The sequence below is a fragment of the Coloeus monedula genome (genome assembly GCF_965178545.1).
Source record: "Coloeus monedula genome assembly, chromosome: 2".
NCBI classification, from domain to species: Eukaryota; Metazoa; Chordata; class Aves; order Passeriformes; family Corvidae; genus Coloeus; species Coloeus monedula.
The window spans coordinates 116,579,392-116,603,967 of NC_138782.1; the positions used below are offsets into that span (position 1 = coordinate 116,579,392).

Genomic DNA, 24,576 nt, shown 5'->3' on the forward strand with positions numbered 1-24,576 from the left:
ACTGATGCCATCCTCTGAGCTTGCCCATGCTGCTCTGACAGTTCAATTCAGCATATGCAAACTGAAAAGCAGTCAATTTGTTCAAAAGAACAAATTTATACTGTTAGTAAACTGAAATAATAAAACATTTTTCTTCTTTCAGTAAATACTTGACATGGTCTCTGGCACGGCTTAGACACAACAGTTAAATTTATAGTAGCCAATCTATACCTGAACTGTATTTAAACAGGGCCAGGACACAGAATTAAGACCAGGACCCTAATAAACTACGTGGTTATAATGCTGGCCAAATTCCTGGCACAGCTTTGGCCCAGACCAGGCAGACTCCCCAGCAGAGTTTGGGATTTAGCACGGGACAGGGATCTTTTCTAGTTTGAAGCCTGGGTGCATCCAGGCCCTTTTGAGAGCTAAAATGTTAAACACAAGCTGTGCTGTGGCAGTTGCTGAAGGACCAGGGGTGGACACAGCAAGTGTGATCTGACTGAGGTTAAGGTCTGGGTTTCCCATTTCTCCACAAATGTACACTGGTTGATTTTCACTGTTGCTAGACCAAGCTAGGTGGATTGCCTGCCCTCATTCCAGGAGTGTTTTCTTCTCCAATGATTGTTCTAAAGACATCCTACATGAGAGAGTCTTTTGCATCTCATCTCAATAGTGCAAAATCAAGGGAAATTCATTAAATTTAATGGATTAAAAAAGTGAAAAAAAATCTGTTATAATGAAAATCGTCATCTTTACTTTCCCTATATGAGTCATAAAGGACAAGCCAATCTTCTCAAAGACACCAAAATATATTTGTGATTCCTGGTTCTGCTGTTATTAATAAAGGCAACAATCATTATCTTGCCTTTGGCACATAGAGCGTAGACATTTATAAAATTATTTGCTTGAGAATGGGAATTATGGAAAAGATCCATTTCTTCAAAAAAAATTAATGACCACCACACTCCATGATCTCATGTACAAGGTCACATACTCAAATGGAAAGGCCTATGATGTCTTTGGAAGTTTTCAGTCCTTGGAAAAATTCTCTACCAATGCTTCTATTGCCTTCAGAGGGCTCAGCCTAGCAAGATGACCATGATTTATTAATGATACCTGTGATATGGGACCAGATGACAGCAAAGGTCATTAGTGGAATTTAATGCCTTTACCACTCCAAAAATCCAATTCAAATACTGATGCCTTTTCCTGGTCTTAAAATCAAGAGTCAAACACAGTTAGAAGGGAAAAAGGGATTTTACCTTGGTATTTATTTTAAAGATCCTTAGGTGCACTACGTTCAGGTCGAATGCACCTCCATGCACACCGCAATGCACACCCCCAAAAGATCAGGTATAACATTACAGGCCTTACTAATTAGCATATCTATCAAAAATTCCCCAATGAGAGGCTCGAATGAGCCCCCATCCCCAAGGAGCCTTCCCCTGGATGGTTCTATCTCAGTTTACAGAATGTGTTCTGGAGAGGACCTTGGGCCCTGGGGCACACTGATCCCTAACTACGAAGCCTCTAAGATGCTGAGTCTCCTAGCTTGCCAAACAAGTCCAAGAATGTAGGCAAAAAGCACTGAGGGTACAGAAGTTGTACAAAGGTATAAAAGGGGTATAAAAGAAAAGGCAAAAAATCATTATGGCATCAATACAACTGATATCACATCACCCACTATTTATGACACATTCTTTTTGTTGATAGGTCAGGCACCAGATAGATCAGTTAGGGATGGACCTGATGTGCACTTACCTATTTGATAAACCTTTTGAAGGACCTCTCACTTATTGAAAGGCCATTGGAAGCTGGCCTTGAGTAGATCTGGGGTTTAAATTAAAAAGACATCAGCTCTGTCACCATTCTTGATCAAAAATGTGCATTGCAACCCTGATACTGCACTTACCCAAATAGGTGAACTTCCCCAGTTTGCTGTCAAGATGCCAATCACAGCTCCTGTGGTGTCTGTACGAAGGTAGCAATTGGAGTGGCTGTCCCCTCCTTGTCCCACAGGATACCATGGCCTCCAGATGGGAAGGAAGATCCTTGTGTTCCAGCAGCAGGTAATTCCCAGCCTTGAAGTTGCTAAATGTCACTGAGTACTAGAGAAGAGGGAACCAAAAGAAGCATGTCTGGGTCTGTGATTAGAGCTCCATGGAGTTCAACTTAAAGGGCAAAGAGGATGGTTCTCCTCAGAGGCAACGTGTATTGAAAACATGAAAAGAGATGTAAAACCAAGCAGAAGGTAAAGGTAAATGCAGAAAAAATCAACTCCCCACATCACCTTTGAAAGGTTCAAAGGAACAATATGTTCTGAAAGATGTGTTTCGACATATCTTAAGGCAGTAAAAATCCTGTTGTTTCCTGAGGACCACACTGAAATTTCACCAAAGTTATCCATAATCATCAGGCATCCAAGGTCAGGTGGGATGGGGCTTGGAGCAACCTCGTCTAGTGGAAAACATCCCTGCCCATGGCAGGGAGTGGAACTGGATGAGCTGTAAGGTCTGTTCCAACCCAAACCATTCCACAGTTCCATGACCTTCCTGGTCCAGGTTACTACTGAGAGCTTCAGGGACTAGGTCATCTTATCTAATCCGATAAATACAGAGAGACTTTCTCAGTGCACTTAACTAATTTTTTTTTTCTCTCTGCTCACCCAGAGAGATTAAAGTGTGATTGTCTTTTCCAGATATAATTTTGAAATTATAAAATCTTCCTGTGTTACCTGGAGCTGTTTGCTGGCCAAAGGGTTGTCAAATGTCAATGTGTAAGTCTCTTTATCCAAGAGAAGAGCCATCCAGCCATACAGGTTTGATAAAGTATCAGGGACATAATTGACTGTGTTTGTCTTATTCCTACTGTCAGTCACACTTAAATTATAAGGAATGTCTGGAGCCTCTTTTCTGCAGGAAAAAAAAAAAAGTAATTACATTTTTACACTGAACTCTGTCATTTTGCAACCTATAGAGTTCTATTTTTATTCGAATTAAAGTAGCTGTGCTGGATGTCCCTCACAATATGTCTACATTTTTGTAATTCTTTACAAATATCATAAGAAACAATATTTTGCCCCAAGTGCTGTAAAAAGAGAGAAAAAGAGAGACACAGCATGTAGGAATAAAGGAAGAGGAAGAGGAAGAATGCAGAGAAGTTGTAACAGCCAAGGTACCAACTTCTACATTGCCAGAGTATTTTCCCTCCACCAGACTCATGGGCCTCAGGTTCAACTTTTAGGATCTTCATTAAGTTTGGTGGAGTCTTCTTATTAGCCTCATCCCAGGCTGGGTGGGGTCTGGAGCAACCTGGTCTAGTGGAAGGTGTCCCTGCCCATGGCAAGGCATTGGAATGAGGTCTAGAGTCCCTTCCAACCCAAACCGTTCTGTGGTTCTGCGATTACTCACTCCCGTTTGATTGGTTAAAAGTTTCCAAAAAAATCCTATGTAATTCGGAGAGCTGCTCTTTGCCTGCAGTTTGTAGCTGGGGCTGCTGCAGAATGATTAAATCCTTCACAAAATGGGTGAACTTTTACTACAGCAGTTCTTCTGAGCATCCAAATGAGAAGTCAACCCCCTTTTTCACCAGAACTTTGCACTAATTCCTGCCCTACCTAGTCAGAGGAAAAAAAATTCTTCCTGAACAGATCAACATTAGCACTGATATCATGAGTGGTCGTAAACCCTTTAGATTTAAGGTCTCTGTAGACTCCTCTCAGTTTTGGCATTTGAGCTGACACTAAGCTTAAAAAAATATCCTCTTTTAAGCATCCCTTGAATATTTTTTTCTCAATATTTGAAGCATTACCTTACAACTACACATCTCAGCAGATTATCCAACCTCTCAGACTGGATATGGCTTACTAACCTAAGACAGACAGTGCTAAAACTCATGTCATCCTGCAATTTGCCTGTATTTGCAATTTTTGGTTGGTTTGTTGCTTTTTTTCCCCCTAGTGCTTTGGAGATGATGCAAAATCACCAAAGCAGTTATCCCAGATATATTTTTCTTTTCTCTTTTAAAATCAATTCAGTGATTTTTACTTTTTTTTTGTTTGTTTTTCTAGAGTCTGTCACTTAGGCAAAGCACTTTCTGGTTACCCAGAAACATTCAGCTGAGAAACAGCAACAGCAAAGTGAAGTGTGAATCAGCAAAGAATCACTCAACCAGAAGATATTGGCAGACCAATGAAACTGGAAGGAGTTTATAAGGCTTAAACAGCTTTCGTACCACTAATAAACCTCCTCTTATGGGCATTAACTGGACCAGGATATTAGGCTGCTAATTAAGCAAGTAAATGACAACAAACACGTTATTACCACAGTTATCAACACCTGCACAGGTATTCAGGAGAACATTTCTAGCAGCAGAAGAACACCACACATAATGCAGAGACACATCAAACTCTCTTGCACATCAGAAGGTGCCTTATTGAGCTGCAAAGATGCCCAGTGTCACAAGCGACAGAGACTCTGAGCCATCCTCTCTGAAGACTAAATTCACATGGTTTTACTCTTTATTCATTTTAATTTTCATTGCTGGAGGATTCTGGTGAGAACAGCTCGAATCACTTTTATTGGGAGACTCTCCCCAGTACTTCCAGGAGAAGTAAAGACAGAGAAGAAAGCCTGGAAGGGGCAATCCTGCTGGGATACAAGTCTAACCTGTCAGAAAGTTAGGTGGCAATGCCATACCAGCCATGTAGATCCAATAGCTAGTGAATGGGAATGGGAATTCACTAACTAGTGAATTAACTGTGAATCCATTTATGCTGGAGACCAATATTGAGAAGACCCCAAATAAATATCTTAAACTATACAACAAGCTTCCAAATGGCTGCAGTTAAATGACATATGTCTTTTCCTGCATTTCTACTTATAGCAGACAAGGTATAGAATCATAGAATCATTTAGGTCAGAAAAGACCTCTGAGATCATTGAGTTCAACGATTAACCCAACACTACCAAGGCCACCTCTAAACTATGCCCCCAAGGGCCACATTTACACGTATTTTAAATTCCTCCAGGCATGATGACTCCACTACTGCCTCCTTTTCCATGATGAAATTCTTCCTGTTATTCAATCTAACCTCTCCAGGTGCACCTTGAAGCCATTTACTCTTGTCCTGTCCCTGTTCCCTGGAAGCAGAGCCCAACCACTGGCTACCCCCTCCTGTCAGGGAGTTGTGCAGAGCCACAAGGTCCCCCCTGAGCCTCCTTTTCTCCAGGCTGAGCTCCTTTCCCAGCTCCCTCAGCCGCTCCTGCTGCTCCAGCCCCTTTCCCAGCTCCGTTCCCTTCCCTGGACATTCTCCAGCCCCTTCAGGTCTCTCTTGTCAGGAGGGTCCCAGAGCTGCCCCCAGCACTGGAGGTGCCCCAGCAGTGCCAGCAGAGGGGACAGGCACTGCCTGGGTCCTAGTGGACACACCAGAGCTGGGACAGCCCTGGTGCCATTGGCCTCTTGCACACCTGGGCACACCTGGCTCATGTTCAGCTGAAAGCTTGCTGATGACCCAGGAAGGCAAAGAATCAGAAGATACCTTATGGCCTGGAATCTCTAAGGTTTTCTTGACCTGGAATGTTTTGTCCTTATCTTTTACATGCATTGCTTGATGTGTTGCCACCCATAAATACATGCCCTACCCCTGACAGACAGCCAGCAAAACAAACCAAAAATTTGGGGAACCTGGAAAAGTTCTCAGCTCAGCATACAAGTTAACTGGTGCAAGGCAGCGATAAGCCTGAGATACACTCCCCTGGAAAGGATGTCAGCGTGCTTGTTTTTTCACCTCCATGCCAAAAAGGCACCAAAATGGAAGTACCCTACTAATGGAGTTACCAGCCACAATTAGCACCATTTCCATTTGCCCTAAATAGCCAGTGATTTCACTGTGCCCTAAATAGCCACCAATCCACCTCTCTTTAATGTTAATGAAGTAGAAGAACACTGGCACACACGAGTATTTCTAATTCAGAGGATCCAAGGGAGGCTGCACGCATCATTAACGTGGAGAGCTTCATTATCAGAGGAAAGAGCCTTCCCCCGAACTTCTCCTGGCTTTATTTGAAAGAAACTAGGAGGCAATGGTCTTAATGCAAAATTAACCCTCCCTTTAAACTGCTGGAAGCCTTTACAAACTGTAAGGGGAAAAAAAGGATGACTCATTGAAAAGGCTGTATTTTTATATCGAAGCAGGTTTCAATTAAGGAGCAATTTGCTTTAGAAATATGGCAGGATTACAGGATAGGGCTTTACAGTCTGAGCCACAATTCACCAATTGTGACTGTATAAACTGTTATGTAATTTAGCTCAAATGCATTGTGCAGAACTGCTCAACAGATATGGGCCACAAAGGATTTGTTAAGCCAATCAACAACACGGAGTAGAACAAATATAAACTCTCCTGTTTATGTTTACTGTTAACTTATTTATCCTAAGGGTCCATATCTGTGTGTATGAAGGCGAGTGCTGTGTTTAGCTCTAAATGCTTTCTGTTTGTATAATAATCCGTTATGATTATCCCTTTTCAAAAACAGGAAACAATTTAGCATCGAACTTCAAATGGGACACCAAATGTTTATTTCAAGAGTCCAGATTTATTTTTGGCCAAAGGGAGGCTAATTCCAAATTATGACCATATCAAACACTTTACAGGTTTAATGTTGGGCCCCAGACCAGTTCACTTTATTTTAATTGCCAAGAGCTAAGAATTTTCAGCTGTTTTCAGTAAATGTGTGTATCTTTGTTGAGATACCAACCTCATTATTCAAATCTGTCTTTTATTATGAACTCTCACAGTGATTTTTTTTCATGCATGAGTCTTTTAGGAAATAACCAGAACTTTGACCCTGATCCTGCATGGCCACCATAGTCTGAATTTGAAGTAAAGTAAGAATTGAGATGGTTTCCCAGGAATAGAAAGGGTTGTGACTGACAAGCCAAGATGGTTTCATTCAGAGTAGCACTTGGAGTTTGCTATCCCGACTTCCAAAATTCCCTGTGTTCTTAAAACATTTCCCCAGATCCTATAGTTTACAAGCTGATGTTTTCAGGAAAACTGTAATCAGACAGAAATCCTGAGCTGGAAAGTGGTTGGTGAAAAACGGTTCAAATGTCTGCAGTTCAAGCATAGCAAAGAGCAAAGGAGGACCACTTGGTCACTCTGCTTTTCCTACAACAGGTAGAGCTCTGAAGAGTCCCTGGAAGAGTCCAAGGCCGGGTTGGATGGAGCTTGGAGCAACCTGGGATAGTGAAAGCTGACCCTGCCCATGGCAGGGGGTGGAACAAGGTGACCTTTAAGGTCCCTTCTAACCCAAACGATTCTATGATTTTAGGATTAATAAGATACTGGTTATGACAGGGAGTCCAAGCTGATGCACCTGGCTCCAATCTATCCATAAGAAGCATCCAAAGGACTTGCCAGATTTCTCCTTGCAAGGAAAGTAGATTAGGACCAGCAAATATTGCCTCAATGGTAAATTTATCTCCCTGCTCTCAGAAATACCTCAGATGATGCTCAAGCTGAGGGAGAAGGCTTGAGGAAACGTCTTGTTATACTCGTAACCCTGTGCAGCATCTGCCTTTGCTGCCCATACCCCTGACTGCAGGGTGAATGGAAAGGTGTTCTCCATCAGGATACAAATTTCTCTTGGGGGGATGTCTGAAATGGCAGATATATAGTAGAGTAAAAGCTGAATCTCTAAAGCTGAGCTGATGAGTTGGTAACTGAACAGTCACTAGTCAATAATTTATTATTTGTCTTCCATGTTACATCACAGGAGCCCTCAGAGGATGGGTTATGGGGACAAGTGACTGTGTAAGCTGGCCCCTGTGTGGGTACAGTTAGGTACATGGGGAACACCCATGGCCAGAGAGCAACTGAGCACATTGAGAGAAGAATTGTGGTTGTCAGGGTGTTTCACAGCAGGGGGATGTTCAGCTGAAGGCTGATCAAAGGAGGAGCAAAAGATCAAAGGAGAAGCAAAACCAGAGTAACCATCAGAACTCACTCCAAGACTCAAAGCTGTGAAGGTAGGGGAACACTATTCCTTTCATAGCAACCCATCAGCAGTGGATGGGTTTGCAGAAGCAAACAGGAGAGGACCAGATTTAAGAACTAAACCTATAAAGAAGAAAATTAAGCTTTCACTCCGCAGCAGACGAGAGAAGGGGGAGACAATAAAAAGCTTGAACTACAAGACTGGTGCTGAGTGAGTCCAAGGCTTCCCCAGTGAAAAAAGAACAGCAAGTGAGAGGGACCAAGAGGGAAACTCCCTTTTGGCAGGCGCAGCCACTGAGTGTTTGGAGTCCCCTTCGCCGCGAGGTGCTGCCAGGCTGCAGATTATTCTAATGCTCTCCTCTTGTAAAAATTATGCATAATGTGAAGAAACTTTGAAAGTCACTTAATCATGTTATGACAATTTTTTAATGAAAATTTGTTTTAATATTAATAGAGATTCATAGTTTCATGATAATATGGGTAGCGGTGGCATTTGGAGCAGCCGTTTCTAGCCTGCAGCCATGCTGTGCTGTGCCATAGCATAAGCTCTGCTTCAGACTACTCAATAACTTTCTCACATATAAATTTATAAAGACTTTTATAAGCTCCAATTACATTTTTAAAAGACATAAAACCCCTCTTTAAAGTGTGCTTACGTGACACATTAGTTTAACTTTCAACTGGACTTTGTGAAGAAGGGTTTTGTTACAGCAGTGCAAGCTTGGAAATGGATCCCCATTTCCCTGGAAGTTGTTGAGTGAAGCAGTTCAGGACAGAGAGTCACAAAATGTTCAGGATAGTAGTTTTCTTTTTCAGAAAAGAGCTTCTATAGTTTTTCTCTAACAAAACACTTTTTTCCCCCCAAACACGTAGTTTATTTTGGGAAGAAGTGTCAATACAACACATGCATTCTCATAAATTAAACAACACAAAGATAGTCAATTTCCTACACTGTATCAGAAATAATTAAAATTATTCCAGACATGCTTTTAGCTTGCACCAACCAACCCTATCCCTGACAGCTTCCAGGAAGGGGATCTTTCCTAAAAGTTGGTGCTGATGCAACATCCCTGATGTTTTGGAGACTGAGCTGGTTAAAAATAAGGCCACGTCCAATCCTTGCCAGTTGTCCTTAGGGTCAGGGAATGATCCCGAGGTTGCTGAGATAGAGGTTGCCATACTAGGACTCGCTTGTCAAAATCCATTACTTGCCTCAGCCTTCAAGATTTTTGGAGCTAGAATGTCATCCCTGAAATTCAGGATAAGCAAAAAAACGTAGCATCTCAAGCTTCTCATGCTTTTTATTGAGGAGCACTGAAAATTCAAGTTGCAGATCTGACACATTACATACTCCATGGCCTAGTAGAGCACAACAGAAAGATTTCTTCCAGAGAGATTTCTTTTCTTGTCAGAAACTAAAGAAAGACAAGCAACAGTACTTTTGTTTTTGTACTGAGATGAGATGGATCCAAGAGACTGCACTGTTAAGAATTTTTTTTCCTGTCACCCACCTATCTTTATTCTCTTTACTCAACCTCTGCCAATTGCTCCTAGTCATGTTTTGCTGTATTAATACTAAACTATTCCCTTTTTATTGCAAACACTCTTCAAATACATCTGGATAAAATTCACCCATTCTCCCTCTCCCACCCCCCCATCCTCCGGTCATTCTGTGGATATTTTATTAATTGACTTTTACTCTTCATCCCCTCCAGCTCCTTTTATTCCCCATCCTGGTCCTCTCCCAGGTTCCTTTTGGAGCTCTATCCATCTGAACAAAGCCTGCCTGACTCACCATACTCATTTGGCTGCATCTGACAGTCTTTCAACTTAACTTGAGGGTGATTTGGCTGCTGGGAGCTACTCAGGAGAGAGGATCTGGAAGCAGCACAGAGGGGATGCTCATGGTCTCTGGGGTTACTCTGCTGAGTACACAGTCCTCAGGAGAACAGGTTAACAGCTGGCTTCTACTTCTTACACTGCCAAGGATCTTTGATGTAAATTGACTCCCAGCTCATGCGGATGAATAATAAAGAAGCTAAATAAAGAGTACTTGCTTGAAATAAAACCTTAATTGAGAAGTCATTGATATGACTAATCATCGAATCCTGGAATGATGTAGATTGGAAGGGACCCTAAAGCTCATTTAGTTCCAACCCCCTGCCATGGGCAGGGACACCTTCCACTAGACTAGGTTATTCCAATCCCTGTCCAACCTGGTCTTGAACGCTTCCAGGCAAACTCTCATGCAATTTACTGGGAAGACAAAATTCAGGTCTGGTTAAGTCTTGCCAGAGTTAACAGCAATGGTGTGGATGAACTCCTACTTGTACTCACTCCTCACCCACCTTCTGATGCAAAGAGAAACAAGGTGTATTAAATATATTAACTGTCATTAATTATTAACAATTACATTGTGGCAGTACCCAAAAGGAACCAAATCACTCTACAGGCAGCATTTAGAGAGGCTCCATCCACCCACACAGCATCAGCCCAAAGATCTCGCAGTCCATTTCATTAAGGTAAACACAGACTAGAAAGGGGGTTAATTTCCCCAGGACCTCATGGTTAACTGCTTAGGAAAGACACCAAGCACAGTTTTATTTTGCCTTTTACCCAATATTCTTTTAGTTAAATCAGAATGACTCCAACCTCTTAAATTTTTGCAGACTTTTGTATTCATTACGAGACACAGTAATCACATGCAAAGCCTGCAGGTGGCTCAAAGTCTTACAGTTTTCTCCTTCAATGGAACAAGTGATTAGTTTTTTGCTTATTTGGGAAGGGGTTGGATTTTTTCCCCTCCTTCTTCTAAAACATGAATTATGAGGTAGACATGAATAATTAACAGCCCTCTGACAGAGCACTTGAGGATTTCTGCATGTGTACCACTAACCTGAGACAGCAAAAAATGGATAATTGTTCAGATTTGTACTTCAAAAGGAAAGTGAAATGCTGAGCAGGAGACTGGGAAGGGAAGATGAGCACAGGAAGAAAAACAGGAGTGGTGTTTAAATCTCTAAAAGTCTTATTCACTCTTTTTCTTGTGTTAGAAATTTGCAAGTGTTCTCCCTGGGTAAGAGAAGTGGTGGCAGTTCTTGGCTGAACAGCATTTCTCCATTGGATCCCCTTAGCTGCCAGTTGCTCAAAGGCAGGGAGAATTGCACCTTGGGGAGACAAGTGAACTGGGACAGAACTGGGAGCTGTACAGCCACCAAGGCTGATGGGGACAACCTGGCTGTACCCCAGGACTGGATTATTATTAGAGCTGTTCCTAATTTCCCAAGCAATCAAATACTTCAGTGTGAGATGCCAGATGCAACACAGCATCTCCAGGAAATCCTTGTCCTTCTGCCATGGATTGACAGGCCATGGGAGATAGCACAGTGGGTTAAGAGGTGCCACCGCTCAGGCTTTAGACCTAGTTTAGGACCTAGCAGAGAGGCAGCAGTTCTGGGACTGAGCTCAGACCCAGCAGCAATCTCAGAATAACACATAGAAGCAAAGCCCATGCTGAATTTTGGGAGGTGGAACAATTACTTACAAATGAAGAGCCATACGGTGGAAAACAAGGTCACTGTCACAAACACTGCCACCAGAAGCTTGGCTGAAGTTGGCACTGGCTGTGCAAGATGCAGCCAGGATATCTGTGGAAGGCAGGATGTGACTTCCCTTCTGTCCTGTGGTGGAGCCATCAAGATCCTCAAGGATGGCAGAGTGAGGAAAGGGGAAGGACACTTGGAAAGGGGAGTTGGTGAAGGTCAGATGTTCAGCTGTCACTGTAAAGCCACCTGTGGGTGACAAGCAGTATGTCAGAAAAACAGAATGGTCACCTCATGTAATGGGCCTGAAGACAATTCTTTGGAGGAAAAGAGACCAACTTCATTCCACCTTGCCTTTGGAAAAACGTCTGATGAGTCAACAAAATGGGGAGATCTGAGAAAATAAATAGAGGTGGGTTTAGGAATAGCTACTGTTGTGCTATGGCCAGGCCAAACTTTTCCAGTGCTCTGTTGTGACAGGACCTGTGGTTCAGACTTGCCTGATCCAGGTGCTGCTCCTGGTCCTACCAGCATCTCCTCAGTGACTCCAAACACTTCTTCACAGGCCCCACAGCAAAAATTACAGACCCCATGACAGTGATTCTTATAGATCCTTTCTGAATTTTTTTGAAGGTAAATTTTTTAGAGGTGAGGACTGTTTATGTTGTGTAGATATACTTGACTCTTCTGGATACGTGCAGCACCTGGCAGAATAAAGCCTTGGCTGAACAGTGAATCTGGAGGATTTTTTCACTGAAACACAGATAACTACGAAAAAAATATTAATATTCATGCAGGCTAAAGTTTTTGAGCATATTAATATTTACAGAAATGTCAGAAAATCATTGCCCCATGGACTGTAAAAAGTCAGCTTTGTCAGGAGTGTCCATACAATACATAGGTTACTATTTGACTGCCCTATTCCCAGTTTTAGCCTGACTAAGCCAGATTTTACTTTTCCTCCTCTCCTTTGATCTCATCTCCCAAAGTCTTTCTCTCTGCTATGTTATTGTAGGGCAGTCTTAATTTATATATAAATACGTTTCCTTACAGTACAAGAGGCAATTGCAGTTGGAACATTCTTCAAAGAGCCTTTGAGTACCTCTTCAAAGCTAAGACGGATGCTTAGTTTACACATTATCTTAGGCAAATTCACCTCAGGTTTAGGCTGGCCTGAGGTAGCAGCTTGGTGAAATTCTGTGAGATTGTGTCACAGCTTTTAAAGAAATTGTCACTCTTGAAATTTTACCTCCCAAAATGAAGATGCAGAAACAAGGCAGTGTATAAAACCCATTTCCACTGAAAAACTGTATCAGTGCAAAAATCAGGCTATATTTGTCTCAAAATAAATGCAATATGTGGCTCCAACTGAGTGATGAAGCCATATCCAGCAAGACTGGGGACAACCTGAAATCTCAGCCTGTGCAGAGGAACTATCAATAATTGTCTGTGGAAACTATGACCTTGTGATGGGAGGGGAAGCCAGGGACTTGGAAATCCTGAGAAATAAAGGAAAATCAGACTCACCCTGCCCTTGGTAACAGCCAGAACAAGTCCTGATTGCTGTGCAAGTGTTCACATCAAAGTTCCTGAAAGCTGTGTTGGAGATGAAGAACTGGTATCTTTTGGGAGTCTTTAGTCCTGAAGACATACAGGTGCCATTCTGAAATGAGGAGTGAAGGAAACATCACCGTGTGAATCACAGAATCCTACACTGGCTTGGGATGGAAGGGACCTTAAATGTCCCCTCATTCCAACCCCTGCCATGGGCAGGGACACCTTCCACTAGACCAGGTCACTCCAAGCCCCATCCAGCCTGGCCAGGAACATTTCCAGAAACGGAGCATCCAGGGTGCAGCAGCTGGGAATGCAAGAGTGTCATTGCCCATAGTTGTGGGGTTTAAAGGATGGATCTAAACCATTGTTTGGCAAAATCTCACAAGTAACACCCATGTAATTCCCCACTTGAAGCAGGTGATAACATCACTTTCAAGGGCAGCTTGTGGCCCTTTGTTTGAGTTGTTGCATATTAGTTAAGATTGGACACTTGAAGGGAGAGGAAAGATTCTTTCTCCCTGAGGAGAAAGAATCTGACTAAAAGCCACAGTGAGTGAATTTTTACAGCCCCATTTTACTTTACCTTTTTTATCCAGCAACTGGGAATTTTTCCTACTCTGCAAAAGTGATCATTCTTATTTCTGTTCTAAAAAAAACCTGAGCACTGAGATTCAAAGGCATTTTGTGTCATTTTGGATGGGAAAGCACTTAAGCCAGGCTCTCTGAAAACCTCCAGCTGACTTCAGGGTCCATCAGAGCTACAAGAACCAGAAAGGAAGAGCAAAAGCCACGAGTGATGAAAAACACAGTGGACAAACTGGATTTTGGGGTGATTGTAGTCCACGACTCAGGGGAAGTGCCAAACTATCTTGGAAACAGCCTGGAAATAAAGATGTACTCAGAGTTGGTGAGCAGCCTGCAGGAGAAAGGGCTGGCAGGAGCGGTGTGATACTGTTTGAGACCAATAAATACTTGTAAAATAACTACCAAAAACCAGAGTAGAGAATGAATAAAGAAATCCACCCTATATGGAAACATCTCTGCAATTGAATATGTAGAATGAAATGCACTTTTGTGAGTAGAATATTACTTCAAAATAATGGTGCTTCTTCAATCTCTGTAAGAGACAGTAGTTCCATCAGCTTTTTTTTATTCTGAGGCCAAAACATAAAACATCTGGAGTGATAGTCCTCGCCCTTGGGCCTTCCTCTTCCAAGTCACTGCTGAGGAGAAATCCCTGGTTTCTGGTAACAAGTTCAGAAAGTCTCCATTGGCTTTTATCCCACCCAATTTTCTATATTTTTAATGAATCAGTTTTGTTTAAAACTCTCAGTGTGAGACAATAATTCCTCCCTTGCATGTGTCACCTGACCCAGAACTCCTGATTTTTCCAGGAAGAAATGCTTCTCCTTAAATGGCCTCACAAAGACAATGAGTTGCTTTATGAGGGCATAGAATAGGCTTGCTGATTGTCTAGGAAGTTACCAAAATCTTTCATTTGGCTTTTGCAGGTCCTGGATTTAGCCCTGTCACCAATGTTTCAGTGGGTCAAAGCCCCAACTTTTCAATGCCCTGACATTTCCAGAAAACAATCATGTTTTAAAAACACTTTTTTTCCAAAAAGTGGAAGGGGCATCAGAGAGGAATATCCAAGGTTCCTATTAAATTAATGTCATAAAGTTTTAATTGATATTAAAGAGACGTCATTATTAAAGGAAGAATTACATACATTAAGATGTAAATTATGACAAGGAGGCTCTTATCATGAGATAATCAAAGATAATCACCCCCCTGAGGTACTGCAAGAAACAAGGCACAGCTGAGCGCCTCTAAATCTCTTAACAAGTACAACATTGGAGTCCTTCCATGGATCCTGCAAAGCAAAAACAAAAACATCCACCCCTTGGTGTCAGAGAAATTCCCTGGGACATGCCCGGGACACTGAAAGGTTGGACAGATGAAGCCAGGATTTTATCTGAACTGTATACTTAGAATGGACCTGCTAAGGAGGTTTCTTTCCTTGAGCTTCTAAAGAAAACTCATTTAAAACTCTTTTATTTCTGCCAGTCAGAGAGAAAATTAATTTAATAAACAACAATAGAAAACTGAGCAGGGGAAAAAAAAAAAAGACCTCAAAATCATGAACAAGCAGCTGTGGCCAGTTGTAACTAAAATTCCGTTGTTATCCATGTTATTAATCTGTTAACAACCTGGTAGCACCCAAAGGACTTTGTCCAGCTGCCTAAAGAAATAATGGAAGATCATATTTACTGCATAAATAAAATTACATTTTGTTGGTATTTTTCATTCTCAAGTAAAAAAAGTAAAAAAAATAACACTCTGCATTCCAAGTGGACCAGTGATGCTGAGAGAGAGCAGATGAAACCAAAGTGTTAACAATGATAGAAACTAAAGCTGGTGTTCCCCCTCATTATTCTCAAATCACTAAACTAAACCCACTCATGTCTGGTTAAATGGTGCTAAATGCAAAAGGTGTATAGGAATTTGTGTTAGAAAAGCTTTACTAAACAAAAATTAAGATTTCTCCAAAAAGGTTTGGTGAAATTCCAAGGCTTTTCTGAGACCTCGTCAATCCTGGAAAAAAAAATATGAGTAGGAAAAAAATTTGCACTTGTCTGGCTAAGATCCTTCAGCTTTTTGTGTTTGTGATTTTGCTTTTGCTTTTCAACATTGTTTTAGAAAGAATATACAGCATTATGCCTTATAGTGTGAAATCTTGTAATATTTTCTAATGAAAATAGAAAAAGCAGAGTCCTTGTTTCAAATTTGTTTAAAAAAAAATCTTCAAAACTTCCATGTTGAAATGAAAAGACATTTCGAAAAAAAAATATAATGTTAATTGTTTAGGTTGGAAAGACCTATAAGACCATCAGGTTCACCCATCACTGCCAAGCCCAGCACTAACCCATTTCCCCAAGTGCTACATTTGCATGGGTTTTAAAACCCTCCAGGGATGGTGACTCCACCACTGCCCTGCACAGCCTGTTCCAATGTTTGAAAACGCTTTCAGTGAAGAAATTTTCCCTAAAATCCAGTCTAAACATCCCCTGGTGCAACTTGGGGCCATTCCTTCTTCTCCTGTCTCTTGTTACTTGGGAGAAGAGACCAACACCCACAGTCCATCCCATTTACTTACATTATTCACAACTACTGTTTTTACTTACAACCTTTTTTCCAAACCCAAGTTTTTCCCAAGCTACCATGAAGCAGGGGTTGTTCTCCAGGTTGCTTTCTTATTTCTCCAAATTCCTACTGAAGTCTTGCTGTGCAAGTCAAGAAGCATTGAAATATTTCGTGCAGTTCTTACCTTCTGCCCAAGGTGTCCATTTAAAACACTGTCAGACACAGAGGTGTTTCCCAGGCTTTCTACAATGTCAATGCCAAAGTCTTTGCAAGCAGAAATCCAGAAATGCTGGAGTTCAAGGTTCCTGCTACTGAAAATCTACATAAAAGGAAAATAAAGGAATAATAATCATCATCATCAAGTCATGGAATGGTTTGGGTTAGAAGGAAACTTAAAGACCATCTCGTTCCAACCCCCTGCTGTGGGCAGAGACACCTTCCACTATCCCAGGTTGCTCCAAGCCCCATTCAGCCTGGCCTTGGACACTTCCACGATGGGGCACCTAAAAGAAAGAAGACTGTTTCTGGAGGGAAAGAAGCAAAATAAACTTATTTGTTTTATTCTAGGTCAGTCACATACAAAACAATTACAAGGTAGGCAGGGAAAACAAACAACAACAAACCTGCAAAATACCTTTTTGTTTTATTTCTTTTCATACAAATAACCTTCCAGAAAGAGAACACATCAGCCTGAAAAATCACACTGAAAATTGGACACCTTCAGAGGCAAGTCATGGGATGGGTGAGGCTATAAAACATTCCTTACAGAGAAACATACAAACTGTTCAGGTCATCACACAGGAATTAATAGGATCACAGGCTCCAAACTGTAAGTATGGGGGAAAAGTATCACATAATAAAGGGTGCTGTGGCTTTTTAAAATCGGATTAATTAACAGTGACCCCCATTAGCTGGAGAATGAAGCTAGACAAATTCAAATAAATAAAAAGTACAAAATTTTAACAAGAATGAAAAAAAAATCCCATGGAAACCATCAGTTCTATAAAGGTAACAGATGTTCTACCAACTGCAATCTTCATGAACAGCTCAGATCCACTCAGAGGGTTTTTCATTTGGCAACCTGATCTAGTGGAAGGTGTCCCTGTCCGTGGCATGGGTGTTGGAACAAGATGGTCTTTAAGGTCCCTTCCAACCCAAACCATTCTGTGATTCTGTGATTATAGTGGCAGACAGATGGTAGACAATTACATAGGACACCAGCTACTGGTGAAAGGAGCACTGAGAAAACTGATTCCACACTGAATCAGCAAAAAGAATTCACACAAATCAAGTTTCTGGTTCTTTCGTTAAAACAGGAGCCTCCAGATGAGAGACATGCATACAGGCACAAGAGCTTTACTGTGACTGTGGCCTATTTGCAGCCTTGAAAATGAAGTCAGTGTGGAGGTGAGATACTGGGAAAGATCCTGAACATCACAGAAGGCAGTGGGGACAAACGTACCTGTGCTCCCCCGCGGCAGCTCCAGGCTGTGAAGTTGCTGAACTGAGCAGGACTTTCTGGGAAATACTCTGGGTACACCAGCAACCCGTGCCTGTTTAGGAGAGAAAGCCATGGAAACTATTCCTTTCCAGTGCATGTACTCATGAGCTGATTTTTCTATTCATTATCTTGATATCTAAAATCTTGTATCTGTAACAGTTGTCTGCATGAGACTTTATTTCTTAAAACCAAAGTCAAAGCTGCTGGACTGTTTTAGGCCTCTAATAATGACTTCAAATTTCTCTTCAAGTATTTTCAGTGTTAGACCTATCAGGGCTACAAAGGAGTGCGCAGTGCAACTGAGAGGTACTCTCTACAAAATATCTTCCCATGGTCATGAGTTTTCAGCCAGCATCACCTTCAGATAAGCCTGACATGAATTTGGACAGATAAGGCTTTTCTTTATCTTGGATTCAGCCATCTTGGAGTACAGTACATGTATGAAGTCCTGAATGTAGCACTTGGTTTGACCTTCTCAGAGATTTCAAAACCAGATTAATATCCAGATTAACTCAAAATTTGGGTCACTCTATCCACTGATTTTCAGTACAATGTCATTTTTTAATACACTTTCTGGTTTAGGGAAGTATTGTCTAATGCTCTCGTCAATAGCTGTTCCTGGATACTACGGGAACAATTGTTGCATGAAATGTCACAGAACCACGGAATGGTTTGGGTTGGAAGGGACCTTAAAGATTGTCTTGTTCCACCCCCCCTGCCATGGGGAGGGACACCTTCCACACTGATTTTACCCTGCTCCAGACAACTCTGCTTGCAAGAGATGAGGACCTTAAAGGGTGAGAAACTGGGGGGAAAGGTCCAGAAAAGAGGGACAAGGAGTTTTCTGCCCACCACTGCAATTATATTTGGCACAACTGTTCGCTGAAGGACAATCTCTTTAACCAAACTCCCCCAGTACCTGGTGCAGGAGTGAGCTGTGTTCTCACTGAAGGACAGGAGAGGCACTTTGGATGGTCCCTCAGGGGAGAGATGAAAGAAATAGCCATACCCGGCACCACACACTGTGTTACCCTGTAGAGAGGAATATGGGACTGTGAAAAAAATATTACCACCAATTTCTGGAAACTAAAATCAACTTAAGAAACACACAAATTAAAATAACCCAGCTGAAGTCCATTCAAATTCTGGTATACTGACTGGTAGAGACTGGTACCTCATTTCTGTGGCCCCAATCTTGTCCTGTTCTCCCTTTGACCTTGGGCCAGTTTCAAAAATACCTGGTTTTAAACCAGACAAGGAGGATGGCCAAGCAATAGAGACAAACAGCAGAAAAATGTTGTTGTCACAATTCTTCGAGAAGTAGGCAAGAAAAAAATGCGTGGAAAACCTACATTTATAAACTCCTTTCTATGTAAGAAAGAAATGTCAGGAAGGAAAGAGGAAAGGTAAATCACAATCTAATCAGTTTATTGATTTCCTTCTCAATCTGGACATTTCTCTTATTTCCGAAAGCAAACATGGGATAAAGAAATATTCTCGTTGAAAATTTGACTCTTAAAAGTCGAGAGAAAGCAGAGAACAACATCTTCAGGATATGCCAGTGACTGAACAATTAAACTTTATTACACCTGTGGTAAATTATGTGGTTTGGATTATTTTTAACAGCGTAAGCGAATAACCAGAGGAAGATGTGCTGCAAGTCATTGTCATTTAATAACTCTTAAAGAAATTACATTATAAATTCTACACTTAAGTTACATTATTTGTGTTGCAAGAGGTAAAAATAAGTGGACATAAGGTCCAGCTGGCCTTAAAATTAGGAGTTTGGTACTTACAGAATCTGCAGCAAGTGGGTTATATGAGTTGTATTCAGCATGTTTTGAACTTTTCTACTCTGGGACAAAAAATCTGCTCTTGCCAGCTTAATTTGGAGAGCAGCCAAGCCTAGCTGGGTTTGGGTGGTGTCCATATAGCAATGTCTTCATGGATGCACCTGTGCATGATCCCTCTCACCTGCCTTAGGTGTGTGAAAATTTGAAGTCCAGGCCAGTAAACTTAGGCTCTGTTTCTAGGCAAAAAAAATCAGACATAGGAATGTGCAGAAGGCAATGCTTTTGGTCTGTCCTTAGACAAAATTAATTGCTCTCTGGAGGTATGTGGCTCTCTAAGGGGGGTCTAAGATGACCTTTCTTGCTGCTCTAAGGAGGGCTTGTTCTCTAAGATTGGGTCTGACACCACCCCTCCCATTCATAGGTCACCGGACAGTGTTAAAATACTAATGACTTTTTGGTCCCTGATGGTCCAAATCAAAGCTGAGCCTGGTGACCTCGAGGTGAAACCCTCCATATACCAATTACTTTCTTCTGACCCATCCAAGTGTGCTCCCTGCAGTCCTGATCTCTGACATCTGTCAAGGAATAAAGTACTGAGACCCAAAGCTCTGCTTTCTCAATCCCCTGGTAAAACTGCTGCTTTTTCTGGAAGTGCAGCCACAGACCCTTTTTCTTTAACAAAACACTTCTGCAATCCAGTCACATCATTTCCAGGATATTTTACTTGAGACTCCAATCGTGCGTTCTACAGATGATTCATAAGAAAAAAAAACCCTGCATATTTATCCAGCCAGCTCGTGGCTGGAGGGCAGGGGTTTTAGGCAAGCAGGGAATTTTGTGTGGAAATCAATTCTTTGTGGAAGTCAGTATATTACGAATGTCCATGCAACCAAAATTCCAGAGAGAAATTACCTCCCTGAGCATGCCAAATACCTGGAGGTATGCACTGCAAGTCAGTAAAATCAAGTGGCTGACGGTTTAAGTGTCTCTTAACTGTACAACTCTGCTGGTGTAAATATTTCATGAATTTCTTTTAGATAGCTGGGACTCAAACTGTTGACCTTAAAGACGACATTAAAGCTTTGGACAGTGTTCACAGCACCTCTCCCACAGCTTCAGAGCTGGGCAGGATGCAGGTAGCACCCACAATGTACCTGCTTCAGTGTGGGCCCACCTTGCAGGGAAGGGTTTGGGAAAGATCTCAGCAGGGATAAAACGGTGGGAAAACGGTGCCAAACAGATGCAGCCTCACCTCTTTGGTGCTGTGGAGAATGGCTGGATGTGGTGACACTGGGAAACAAATGCATTTACCAACAGTGTGGCAATCAGTCACTCCTCTGACACGGAGACACCGGCTGAGCTCCACCCCGTTCATTCATCTGAGCTGTTTCCCAGTCCTCAACAGCAAGGCAAGAAAGGAAAGGGAGGTTCTTGCTGGATTTCTTAACCCCAGTCCATATGTTGCTATGCATGAGCACCGCATGCTGGCTCTGGGATTTCAGAGCATTCAATATTTATGGATTGGAACAACAAAAAGACCAAAACTCACTAGGCCCAAGAGAGCCAAGAGAAAAAGATAGAAACCTAATTTTTAAATTATTTTTCCTGCACACAAAAAGAAAACCAAGGACATAGGGTGGATGTTTCACTGAGGAAAAAGCCAATATCACAGAGGAGCATCTTCAGTTCTTTGTGCTGATAGCATCTAAAAGGCAAGAAAGCAGCCTGCAAGTGAACTTCTCTATGACTCTAAAAAGTGATAACCTGGGCTTACACACTGTTAAAAAAAAATTATACTAACCTTGTAATAATCAGTTTGCACTCATACTGTCCAAGTATAAAATTTCATCTAACAGCCTGATTCACCAGTGCACTTAAGAACTTAAGTCAAATGGAAACCAGTGGGAATTGGGTCTCCAAAAGTCTTTGTAGGCTCAGGTTTGAGTGACTGCTCTGTCCCAATTTCCACACCGTTTAGGAATGCACTGAATTTCAAGGAAATTTAAGCTCTTCAGCCACCGATGCAAATTTAGGCTCCCAAGTAAATTGAGTAGTTATGAAAATATTACTGCAGGTCTCACTGTGGAAAGGCTTAACCCATGTTGCACAGATGTTACACAGTGTGGACCTAGAGCTCTTTGGCTGTCTCAGCTGCATCCATTGCCACAAAGATTGTAGCCACTAAGTTTAAAACTAATAACTGAATGACAGAAATCTGAAAATAAACAAAAAAGCCCACAAAACCAATAAACACAAAGACTGACAAGCACCTAAAATTAGATTCTAAACTAGGAAGATTTCTATTGCATGTCCTGGCCTGGGAACCAGGCAGGTGGAAGATGAGTCTTTCCCATCACATTCCTCAAACTTCTCCAATAAACTAGGATTATAAATACCTAAAAAGGTTAAATCATTTGATCAGATAAAAGATGCTGAAACTCAGTAACATCATAATGCTGGTGCTGGACCAGCACCATGGAATTTAGTGATTATTATTGCACTAAGAAAAAGTCCACAGCTGTTTTGCATGGGAGAAGTGTGACTTTTTCTCTTAATATCCCTGTGCTTTGCTGTCTTCCTGACCACTGCTTGGTCCTGTTGTTCAGTAAGTGTAGTTAACACCAACCTTAAGCTGGGCAATTTCTTCGTGTTTTCCTTTTGCTGCTACAACACCTCAAATATTCCACTCCTGAAGATGGTGAGGGTTATCAGCAACCCTTTGAGGCCCATCTGCTACCCTGCCTGGAACAGCACATCTCTAGAGAGCAGAACGGACCCCCTGATATTGGGGTACACAGCCACAGCTGCAGCTTTGTATCTGTAAACTCATGTGAACGGAGAGGGATAAGTAAATGTGCTGAGAACCCAGCACAGCCAGTTTCCAGGAACCTGTGGAAGTAATTGCAGCAAACCTTTTCAAAAGCTGAGCCACTGGCGATGGAGTGAACAGCCCCAGGGTAAGTCAGTGCATGACAGTACAAAACTCTGTGTTTAGTGGAGCTGGAATTCTCATGCTCCTGCTAGTTTTTGTGTTTTTAAACTATATTTGATGCCCTTAGAAATGATAAATATGCCCCCGAGGGAATTGCAGAAAAGTTCTCTCCTCCTTCCTCACTGCTACTCTCTTCATAATAACATAGGAAATGCGTTGGTCTCTTTTTCACCTTCAAATTTAGGTGCAAATCTTTCCTCATGGAGCAGAAGCCCTGGGGGTGATTAGGTCTTCACAAACAGTAATTGGTTTGGTTACTGGGGGTTAACAGTAGAACAGGTTAGGATTATTTTTTAAATGAAAATATGCATTTTTCACTACTGAAAGTGTGGTAAGAAAGGTCAGTTTCAATGTAATTCCTCAAAAAAGTTGGGAAGGAAAAATGGTTTGAAGTTGATGAAAATCATATTTTTTTCCAAGAAACACATAAAAGTGGCTCTTTATTCTGAAATGTAAGATCAAAAAAGAGTATGAACTAAGAGAAAGCATCAGAGAATTAGTAAATAAAAGTATTTTTTCTGAGCTCAGCTTTTTGATGAGAGGCTTTTAAGCTGTTAGCTCTTTAAAAACCTGGTGGTTTATTACCACTTAGAATAGAGAAGCTTCATTTCTTTTAAAATCAATGTCATTTTCATAGCACAGGGAACACATTCTCTTTCTCACCCTGGAATGCAAATCTTCAACTGGATGTTCAATGAGATTTTAAGTCCAGACAGAGGTGTAATTTATGTTGCTGAATTTTGGTGGTTTTGTAGTTAGTCCATTAAAATTGAGGGGTGTTTTAATAATGGCAGAAATTCTACAGGAGCTGAGACGAAACTTTTTCCAAGTTTTCTGAATCCGTAAGTATCATAAAATAAAACAACATTTTAAAGTATCTCAGGATGAATTATCTCACTGTAATATTCCACTCAAACACAGCAAAATTCTCAGTAATAAATTTACCCAGGAACATAATTTATTTTGTAATATGCACTTGTTTCAATATCCCATCACAAGCACAGGTTCTGACAGCTCAGCCAAGAAACAAATTTTGTGTCTGTGCTCTCCCAGATAAATGAAGCTCTGTGTCTTTCTGATGTCTTTGATTAGAAGGGAAATGTTATGTCTTACACCAGAACTTCTTACCCTGATGTGGCTGCCAGGAGCCCTGATGTAGATCCCTGCTGGTGACAGTGTCTCAATGTTGGATAAACCATCAGTTCCAGAAAGGCCAATCACTAGATTGTTACTGACTCTGTTCTCCTCTTCCAGTCCCTCACCTTTAAAAGAAAAAAAAAAAAAAAAAGAAAAAAAAAGAGATAAAAACATAAAAAATAAAGAGGAAGAAAAAGAAAAATAAACACAAATGTACATGTATATATAGCTGGAAACCCTCTCTTATCATGATTTTCATTTCAAAGTACTCAAGTCCAGGTGTTATATTCACATATATTTCCCTGTACCAGGTATTATATGTGACTACACCAAAAGTCATATGTTCTGCACTGCAAGTTTGTGGTGAAAATAAATAAAATGTGTATTTTAAAGTAGATTTACAGTTGGGAAAAGAGATTCAGAATGGTTCAGAGCGGGAAAGTAGCTCACCTATGCGCACACAGGCATGCTCCTGGCAGTACTAGAATTCAAAGTCTTCTTTATCTCCTGTCTCCACTGACTGCCCTGCTTACATGTAAGAAAATTTCTAAACAGGCTGAAAAACACCTGGTGCAACTCTACACAAAATGGGGGGTTGTCCCCCTAAGCAATGGAGTAGGAGAAGAGAAAGGGAAAAATCAATCAACCCATTGATCAGACAACTCAGACTCGTGGGGTGACCCAGATCTAGTTACAGTACAGAAGAAAGAAGAAGAAAACAAAAGAAATGCTTTTTAAACTACATCGTAAAGAAATGGGCTGCCCAACAGCAAAGAATGGACAGTGCCATACAAGCCAAGTCCATATAAAGACACATTGAGGGCATAAGGGGAAATGGCCTCAAGTTGCACCAGGGGAGGTTTAGGTTGGATATTAGGAAAGATTTCTTCACCTAAAAGGCAGTCAGGCATTGGAAAAAACAGCCCAGG

General features: G+C 41.4%; 1 protein-coding gene across 1 annotated transcript in view; it reads right to left on the bottom strand.

The window, feature by feature from the left end:
* The window catches only part of PKHD1 (PKHD1 ciliary IPT domain containing fibrocystin/polyductin), a gene marked incomplete at its 3' end in the record, with an annotated part of 237,744 nt that overhangs the window by 102,043 nt on the left and 111,125 nt on the right, over positions 1-24,576 (bottom strand). Inside the window, exons 41-48 of the mRNA XM_082276787.1 lie at positions 23,639-23,772; positions 18,645-18,757; positions 17,687-17,777; positions 16,409-16,543; positions 13,051-13,186; positions 11,526-11,772; positions 2,717-2,894; positions 1,895-2,090 (exon numbers count right to left, since the gene is read on the bottom strand). Of these exons, the coding sequence (XP_082132913.1) occupies positions 1,895-2,090; positions 2,717-2,894; positions 11,526-11,772; positions 13,051-13,186; positions 16,409-16,543; positions 17,687-17,777; positions 18,645-18,757; positions 23,639-23,772 (1,230 nt within the window). The remainder of the gene's footprint in view (positions 1-1,894; positions 2,091-2,716; positions 2,895-11,525; positions 11,773-13,050; positions 13,187-16,408; positions 16,544-17,686; positions 17,778-18,644; positions 18,758-23,638; positions 23,773-24,576) is intronic.